General features: G+C 37.1%; 1 protein-coding gene across 1 annotated transcript; it reads right to left on the reverse strand.

Moving 5' to 3' along the window:
• Window positions 1–786: 786 nt before the first annotated feature.
• Window positions 787–9,863, reverse strand: LOC137399486 (fumarylacetoacetase-like). The gene is made up of 10 exons (XM_068085621.1): window positions 9,730–9,863; window positions 7,560–7,670; window positions 5,766–5,916; window positions 5,398–5,514; window positions 4,978–5,115; window positions 4,716–4,805; window positions 3,392–3,598; window positions 2,179–2,225; window positions 1,304–1,520; window positions 787–1,144 (listed from the first exon to the last, which is right to left on the reverse strand). Exons 1-10 carry the CDS (start codon window positions 9,808–9,810, stop codon window positions 1,068–1,070), a joined length of 1,236 nt encoding a protein of 411 aa, XP_067941722.1. The 5' UTR covers window positions 9,811–9,863; the 3' UTR covers window positions 787–1,067.
• Between the last annotated feature and the right edge of the window lie 513 nt (window positions 9,864–10,376).

Consider the following 10,376-nt stretch of genomic DNA (forward strand, 5'->3'; position numbering starts at 1 on the left):
TTAGAAATATGCTGACAGTTGTTTCTATAAGCTTTGTTAACCTTATAACCTTTGTAAAACTTATAACCTTTGACCTTATAACTACAAAATAATGCGCTTTGGTTTTGTTTGTCTTATTACTCTTCAATACTTCAACATTATAAAACATCCATTGCAGACATTTGGTTAGGAAACACTTACAATCGAGAAAAAAATCAGCTGGTAGTTTCAATTCAGTAAACAACTCTTGTCATAGAAACCCCTGAGTTCCTAAATATAAACACTATTGTTTACACACTAACATTAGACACCGCATCAGCTAACCATGGTAACCTTTTATCTACCAAGTATAAAGTACGCGAGCGGAGCTAGTGAGTTTAAATTCTACAGGAAGTTAGCTGGGAGAAGCCTATTGTGATGGGCTATACGTGGAAAGCTATTAAGATCTGCATAGAATTTTTGTTACTGTTTTGTGACTGTTTCAAAGAAATGAAGGATTTCACACATTTCTGTGTCGTTGCTGACATATTTTTGCAGTAAATGGTGAATTGCTTCTGTTGATTTAAAACTTGCTAAAACAACTCAATCGCGGCAGCTTTAGATTTTCAGCTTCCAGTTGTCAGCAAATAACATACCTGCTAGTATCTTTCAAGCTTATAATATACCTATTATCATTCAAAAATTCCAGTTAATGGAGAGGCTAGTGCCACAGGGAGTGAGAGCGCCATCTTGAGTAAGCATGCTAATCGATTTACCAGAGTATAAAGTAAACTAATAGATGTAGCTATCTTACAGATAGACATATGATGAAGTTGCACCCCACAGCAGCACCTATTTATTATGGATATATTCACATATAAGATGAGATTGCAATTGTAAACGGAGAAGAAGTACTATAGAAGACAATAACAGTACCTAATATGATTTAATAACAAAAAAGGATGTATAATGAGAAAAGCAGTTTTACAAAATGCGCACACATACAAAATAGTTTACAGAATGTACTCTGACGCGATAGCAATGGAAATATGACAACTCCTACATACCTAAATGTAACGCTACGTACAGTTAAGAAGTGATAACTCCCATCAGAGAGTGTGCGCAGGAAGGACCTTGCCACTGACTTCTCCAAAGCCAATCCTAACTCCATCCTTTTCACACATTCCTATAGAATAAGAAATTAATGACCATCGGATAAACGTTGGGAAACCAGGGCTAAATTCAGTCTAATGACTTGAAACTTGTAGACCGAAACAAAATACTATTGGCCTTGACATTGAACATTAGGCAGCCAAAGTCACATGATCCTGAAATATAAGCCTACCCGACATAACAACTGTGTCGCCATCACGGAGGAACTTTCTAGTCTCTCCATCCAACGGCACCTCTTTGGTTCCCTTCCAGCAGAGCTCAAGCATAGAGCCAAATGATTCAGGGGTGGGGCCACTGATGGTGCCAGAGGCAAGAAGGTCACCTGGCCTCATATTGCATCCTGTGACAGAGTGGTGGGCCAGCTGCTGTTTCATGCTCCAATACATGTACTGGAGAATAGAGAATGCATGAGCTAATCAAACACTTTCAATCCCATCCCTAAGAATATACAGTTTATACATCAAACTACACGCTTTGAAATGACGAGCTTCAGAACAGGTCTGCAATATATATTGCAGACCTGTTTTGAAGTTCTGTTCCGTTACTCTTCGCGGAGAAACAAGGTATAACAGAAAATACCAAATTTTGTATATTTTATGCTGGACCATTTCATCTTTATGAAATTTACAAAATATTACCTCGTTGTAACACCTCTATGCTACTAAAATAATTTTGTTCAAAATATTAATTATTAAATTATGATTTTGAAAGTTAAATTTGAGCATTCTAAGCGATTAGGTCTATTAAGATTATAATGGATCTTATACGATGTACTCATGATCTCTGCCTCTCAACTGACAGGTCTTACTCATCAGCCATCTCATTCAAATTATTAAATATATCCACTGTAGATATTGATCTTCTGACAAAAATATATTGAACTTTTAACAAAAAGATCAATATATTTTGTCAAATGAGGAATGACAAAGGAAAAGGAGTCTTGCTATTTCAACATTTCCTGAACAGTAAATGGTAGAATATTTTTGATAAATATATCAAAGTAGTGAATAGTATGATTAAACATATAAATGAGTGGACACAGCTCACCTTAAAGTTAGTCTTGCACACCACAGAGGGTGCTGCCATATTCTCTCCTGCAACAAATTATATACTATACAGCGCCATTTTAAAATTCCCAACCCTTCACACCTAGGTCAATAGGTCACTCCTGTCAAAAATATTACACTAGCTATGAGCGATATTTGCTTATGCATGAGTACGGTGTTTCCGCCACCATGACTTACCGGACCGACACGCTGATGATTAAATACATCAAAGATCATTTCACAATTGTTTCCATTCAGACGCGAAACTGATACAAAATTGATAGAATATGTGTAAGAAGATGGGCATGGAAGATGTATGACACAAATAGAAATGTTTGCTTTGTTTAAACTTGACCAGCATTAACAGCGATGATGGGTTAAACAAGGTTAAACAAGACTTTGAAAATCTCTACCTATCGCAAAGTTTCAAATCTACTGATTATTCTGCAACTATATTTGAATTTGCTCCTTAGACTGCCTTTTGCAGATCGGTACATTTGAGAGATGCTTGATTATACATATTTTACTGCTGCTAACACAGCAGCTGGCATTAACAGCATTGGAGCAAAACCAAGAAAAAGTCGTCTGTACGTATTAAAATCACCTAAAACTTTGAAACTTATATTTGCATATTAAACTTGGTAGTAACAAGTAACTGAAAAATGGTAAGCTTGGCAGTAGTTTGAGTTGCAACTGTAGTGATAGGCACAATAGACTTCAACACTTTAAGATAAGCCGGCAGTTAACTACTATTAGATGACCGACCAATGTTTTGATGAAAGGAAATCAATTTGCTTGAATAATACTTCGCAATCACAGAGATGTTGCCATAGAAAGATGTAGAGCCGTTGCTACCGGTACACGCATTCCACAGAATTATGAACAATTTACGATGAATTAGCATCTGCAGCTAAACAGTTCGGGTAGCAACATTATTATTCAAATATTGCCAAGAAGAAATGACATGAAAAGTTTTTGTTTTAGCTAAATTCATGTGAATTAGTAGGAGAAAGTGTGGTAGAGCTAAAACCTATCGAACCTATCGGAAGCCCCAGCTATTCACATGACCTTCAGTGACAGTTTGCAATTCACATGACCTTGAGAGACAGTTTGCTATTCACATGACCTTCAGAGACAATTTGCTATTCACATGACCTTCAGAGACAGCTTGATGAGAACTAAGCAATGACCTATAGCCTCATTACCCGACCCACCTTGAATGGCTGCGGTCAAGTTGATATCAAAGCTGTAAGGGTCAGAATGTGAAAGGTAGGGCATGGGCTTAGGGTCCTGCTGAGGTCCAGCAACACAGAACGGTGCCAGAGCTTCCATTGTCACCACCCATGGAGAAATGGATGTCCCAAGACTCTTGCCGAGGAAGGGACCCAGAGGTACATACTCCCACTTCTGAATGTCTCTAGCTATGGACACAAATGCTTGAGTAGCAATTTTATTTTCGATTGAACAAACCTACTTCCCAGTTGTAACTTCACAAGCTACAAAGTTCAAGCAGACCCGATCATAATTACAACAGCTTTGAAAGCTAATTGGAGGCAAAAACACTCAGAATAACTCCAAGATGCAACATAAGGCAGTAATTTTGTTGGCAAAACGTGTCGACAATGGGCCAATGTGTGAACACAAGACAAAACCTTTCTGTTAGCTGACACATTCCACATCTCGTTGCCACGCCACATGTTTTGGTCACCCAACATGACAGATAATTATAACACACGGTTGAAGCAGATTCTACAAATGCCAAAAAAGTTGGGGCTGCCTTTAACTTCCAAGCAGTAGTTATAGAATTCCACAATCGACTAATGCATACGTGTTGCGGAGTGGGCTAGATTTAACTTCTGAGCGGTAGTTATAGAATTACACCAATTGGCTAATGCATACGTGTTGCGGAATGGGCTAGATTTAACTTCCGATTGATAGTTGTAGAATTACAACAATCGACTAATGCATATGTGTTGCGGAGTTGGCTAGCAAGAAATTCTTTAAGCAAACAGGAAATTTGTGTGAAAATTTTCTAATTTTAATGAGAAATTGTTTTCATTAAAATTAGCTATTCTCGGATGTCATCGGTTTAGCTCTGCTTACATGAACAAGAATTTTGAAGGGATAATTTTAAGATGATCTGGTTAAAAAATGAGCCATTTTAATATAATTATGTAGAGTTGCAGCTGTTTCTGGTTGATATTTTAAAAAGATCGTGAATCTTTTTGTCCATTTTCATGACTTGGAAATGTTGACAAAACCTAACCTGGTATTTGGTCGAGATTATGAAAAATATTATTTAAACATTAATTTGCAATGTTATCTGGTGTTAATGCAATAAACATTTGTGCAGTTAGTTGACCTTTAACCTCAAACCTCCTACAGCTGTCAGCATGAATAGAATGTGATTATCAACTAAACCCTTCCACATTATTCACCAACACAAGTGGAAATGTTCAAATCCATCACAATACCTTGCTACAACCCGCTAACTATGAAAGAAGATGAAGGAAAGTGAAAGAGATAAAATGGGCTCACCACTCCAGTCATTCATGAGAACCATTCCAAATATGTTCTCTCCAGCTGTTTCTACACTTATTGGCGAGCCTAGCTCGTTCGACTCACCCCCTATTTAAGCATAAAGTGGGATGTTAAATAATGCATTTAAGGTCAATGAGTGAAGTGATGGTTTGAGAAGTGAACAGAATAATTGGAACAATTATTATTGGAACAATTATTGAAGGAATGTGTGAGATCACAATCGTGAGAGATCTCAGGCTAAAATGAAATAACAACTCACCAACAAAAAAGGCCATCTCTACCTCGAAATCCATGAGCCGACAGGGGCCGAATACGGGTGGCTCCGCCTCATTTGGACGAGTCTGACCGTTAGGACGCCTGATTGGCGTGCCTGATACAACAACAGATGACGCCCTCCCTACAAACACATCCATGGTTCTAGACCAACAGAGACGCACTGGTAATAATCCCATCGGGGAGAAAATCTTGACAGTACAATTTATCTACTTTATTTTGTACATCGTACATAAACTAGAAAACAAAAAGAACGATTCTGCAACAATTTTAAGGTTTCTCACTCTTTTTATCCTCCTTATCTATGATAATCAACAACAGATTCTGTAATAACCAAACAGAAAGAAATACCATTATTGACAAGCTCTTGTGCAGGCACACCAAGAATAAGGGCATGAACACATACCATGATAACCAACAGGCAAGTACTTCCAGTTAGGCATCAGAGCATTCTCAGGTCCTCTAAACATTGTTCCCACATTAGTCGCGTGCTCCTTTGAGGAATAAAAGTCTGTGTAGTCACCTGCAACAGCCTGACATTCTTTTCTTGTTGCTATTGCTATAGGTCTATTGCTATAGGTCTATTGCTATGGGTCTATTGCTAAAGGTATATTGCTAATCTATAGCAACACTGTATAAAAGGCAATAGCCGAGTTTGGTTGTAAAGGCAGATGATACAGAATAAAGAAATGAATATAAAGACCGGTGTGATACATAAGAAGGGAGATAGTGGATTGCTGCAGAGGATAAAGGTAAGGAGAGGTGTTACAATACCGATAGCAGCTGGCAGATGCATGGTCACAGTTTCCATGGGAACTAATGCGACCTCATTGCTTCGATTAGTGACACTGAGAATGGTCTGGACAGCTTGTCGGGCCTCCGACCAGGCAGCCTTTCCCAAAGCCATGAATGCGTTGAGCGTTGGCTAAAATAGTAACAGCAAACGCCTGGACAGTATGTTTATGAAGACCAAAACAGTGCGAGTATCAGAGTTATTGTATAGCCATAGTACACTTTAGTAGAGTATCAGAATTATTGTGCAGTAATAGTACACTTCAGTAGAGTACCAGAGTTATTGTATAGTAAGAGTACACTTCAGTAGAGTATCAGAGTTATTGTATAGCCGTAGTACACTTCAGTAGAGTATCAGAGTTATTGTACAGCCATAGTACATTTCAGTAGAGTACCAGAGTTATTGTATATCTATAGCACACTTCAGTAGAGTATCAGAGTTATTGTATAGCCATAGTACACTTCAGTAGAGTACCAGAGTTATTGTATAGCCATAGTACACTTCAGTAGAGTACCAGAGTTATTCTATAGCCATAGTACATTTCAGTAGAGTACCAGAGTTATTGTATATCGATAGCACACTTCAGTAGAGTATCAGAGTTATTGTGTATTTATAGCACACATAAGTAGAGTATCAGAATTATTGTATATCTATAGCACACATAAGTAGAGTATCAGCGTTATTGTATAACCATAGTACACTTCAGTAGAATATCAGAGTTATTGTATAACCATAGCACACTTCAGTAGAGTACCAGAGTTATTGTATATCTATAGCACACATAACTAGAGTATCAGAGTTATTGTACAGCCATAGTACACTTCAGTAGACTACCAGAGTTATTGTATAGCCATAGTACACATAAGTAGAGTATCAGAGTTATTGTACAGCCATAGTACACTTCAGTAGACTACCAGAGTTATTGTATATCTATAGCACACATAACTAGAGTATCAGAGTTATTGTACAGCTATAGTACACTTCAGTAGACTACCAGAGTTATTGTATAGCCATAGTACACTTCAGTAGAGTACAAGAGTTACTGTATAGCCATAGTACACTTCAGTAGAGTACCAGAGTTATTGTATAGCCATAGTACACTTCAGTAGAGTACCAGAGTTATTGTATATCTATAGCACACATAAGTAGAGTATTAGAGTTATTGTATAGCCATAGTACACATAAGTAGAGTACCAGAGTTATTGTATAGCCATAGTACACTTCAGTAGAGTATCAGAGTTATTGTATAGCCATAGTACCCTTCAGTAGAGTATCAGAGTTATTGTGTGACTATAGTACACTTCAGTAGAGTATCAGAGTTATTGTATATCTATAGCACGCATAAGTAGAGTATCAGAGTTATTGTATAGCCATAGTACACTTCAGTAGAGTATCAGAGTTATTGTGTGACTATAGTACACTTCAGTAGAGTATCAGAGTTATTGTATATCTATAGCACGCATAAGTAGAGTATCAGAGTTATTGTATAGCCATAGTACATTTCAGTAGAGTACCAGAGTTATTGTACAGTAATAGTACACTTCCAAGTTGTTAACAGAAGTATTGTATGCAAAATGCCTTGCCACTAGGAGCCAGAATTAATGTCCAGTCATGGTACCACCCAGGCGAGTCGTATAGTCGGCCAGGTACGAAAATAGCTCCATTTACATGGAGCCAAATTTGTTACTTTTCCTCATATAACTTTATTGAAATATTTAAAAGCAAAAGGAAGGCTGCATAAGGGGAGTTAGTTTGTCAACCAATAAAAGTCTTACCTCGTCAAATACATGCTGTTTTGTTTGTAGCTGAGGACCGGTAAAGAGATGCTTCACTTGAGTAAGGTCAAGCACATGTGCCCCTATGGCAACACCAATACGATGCTGGGACTGAAACAACCAAACAATGCAACTACCACATATTGACTGCAGCACAGATTACATACTGACAATCATCGGGTTTCCATTTGTACCAATAATTACAATGTTTGAAACAAGGCAACGGTGAAAAATAGACTATTCTGACATTAATCTAGAGAAATGGATCAAGCCGAACCATGTCCGACTGATCGAACAGATCTAGCAAGAGAGAACTGCTCCGAAACTAAAATAAAGTCAGTTTTAGCGGTTCATTCATTTTTTATTGTTCATTTTTTTAATATTTATTTTTACTGATTAAAATTTTATGTAAGAAAACATATTTTAATCTTCACAGTTTCAAAATTGAACAACATCTGTTGTGCTGAAGGAGTGATTTAAAATTCTACCATCGATAATAAGACTGAAACATATATTAGAATGGCGCACAACATTGTAATGTGTTTGTCAAGTGATGCCGACTGAATTGTAATTCTGCTTTAACCCAGATTGCCCTAAAGTGGACAACTTTGATCCAACCATTAGTAACCCTGCTTTAACCCAGATTGCCCTAAAGTGGACAACTTTGATCCAACCATTAGTAACCCTGCTTTAACCCAGATTGCCCTAAAGTGGACAACTTTGATCCAACCATAAGTAACCCTGCTTTAACCCAGATTGCCCTAAAATGGACTACTTTGATCCAACCAGTAAAAAATCTTACTAGAAAAGACAAATCTTTAACAAATATGTGCTAATAAAATAGAAACCTTTTGACACTGTCACGCAGATATAAACCTTGTGTCAGATCAGTTCATACTGATACGTGTAGCAATAAACAATACTTTGTCTAGTTGCGAATAAGTGACTCTTTATTGCAAACTGACCGGTCCCACATTAGCTGATTCTCCCATCACCATAAGTAATTGGTGCTTAATACAACTAGGTGGTTTTGATCAAGGTATCTAAAATATGTACTAGACGGTTTGACAAGGAGCTAATTCGTAGGCTCTCATATGCCAGGCATTGGCTCATTCACTGAACAGACTAATCAATTGATTGATAGAACATCGCCACTCACTAACCCTAGTTGTTACTTGCCAGTTTAAATAGTCAAAAATAGAAGTGCTGGATGTTTTCACAATCAAACATATTTGCATTATGCAAATTAATGCAGCAGTGTGAAAAATGAACATTGCAAGCTTATAAGCTGTCACAAATGCCAACTTTTGCCACATGAAAATTCTTACAGTCACTTGCATTCAGTCATTTCTAGGTGCCTCGAGATAGAGAACATGAGATGTAATTGTCAGCATTGCTCTATTGATGGCCCTGTTTGCCACCTAACATATAACATGCGATGTGAGACTGCAGGTGGAGCGCATAGTTGTAGTAGCGTTGATAGCAAAAACAATTGATTACATTTGTAGACCTCTGGCACTATTTGATAGATGTTTATTGTCAACCATCGCAACGACTGCAACGACTATACGAACAATATGCAACTAGTCTCTCATAATTTCTACTATTTGTCCAACGATGTACTATTAGCACTATAAATAAATATAACAATTTTTTGCGATGATCCATTAGCTAGTCCATGCAAAAAAAGACGCTGATCAACCAATCTGAGGACAAGGCCTGCCTGACAAACTTTCACTAGCCAAAACACGGGATTATATATGTTACCTCTGATTATCTCTTGAAAATGCTAAATGACTTTTCATTAAATTAGCTGCTACTTATACAGTCAAACAGTACTTGTGATACCATTGGCATATGAATTTTTTGACTAACACAAAGTCCTTTCAAATACAAGACGCTTTAAGCTTCCTAAAATGTTCTGCAACTCTCAATTTTTGTTACCAAAAATTTCTTGCACTAACAATGCTTTCTGCACACCTCATCCGTTTTTAACATTATTAACTTTCTTGTAACGTTGCGACTAGACAACAACAAAACAGTTATTACCAATTATAAAAAAACCCCACTGGGTGGGGGGTTTTTATATCATTGTTATTATTGAGGTTTGCCACCGACACGTTTAAAAATAAACGGCAGATAGTAAAACAACAGAAGAGTCAATACTTACATTTGATGGTGTTGAAAACACGCCATATGGTAAATTTTCATACGTAAATGGGCAATTCGGGGGAACTTCGACAAATGACATTCTGATTTAGAAGCAACGGTAACCGGCTGACTGTCTTCAATGGGAATTATTTTTTGATGTACCGCTTAGCCTCACAGTCAGAGTTACTGATAATGATAAAATGAAAACTCTGTAAAAATAGCAAGATTTACAGGTTTTTAGGCTAGGTCGTCGTCATTCACCGCGGCTCAAAGTGAATGTGTCTTTTTTTACTTGTGGCGTGTCCATTAAAAAGAGTTATTAATTAGATGATTCATTTCCAAGAGCAAGAGCATACAACTCTTACGCAATAAACAGGTAAGTCGGCAACGGTACGATCGATTAACGCATATCAGAACAATTATACACAATAGTATAATAAGAACGCGACAACTAAGCTTATACGTTGTAAAATATTCTGCAGATATACATATTTTGACAAGCAGCATTTTGCTCAATTGCATCTATTTTTTCAAACTAATTACACATATAATCGCAATATTAATTTATATAACAATGTTTGAAAAAGCTGTTGTAAACTTCCAAATATGTATCAAATCTGAAGCAGCATTTGAAATAACCCTAATAATAATGTGTCACAAATGTTC

This window comes from Watersipora subatra, chromosome 7 (genome assembly GCF_963576615.1).
Source record: "Watersipora subatra chromosome 7, tzWatSuba1.1, whole genome shotgun sequence".
NCBI lineage: Eukaryota > Metazoa > Bryozoa > Gymnolaemata > Cheilostomatida > Watersiporidae > Watersipora > Watersipora subatra.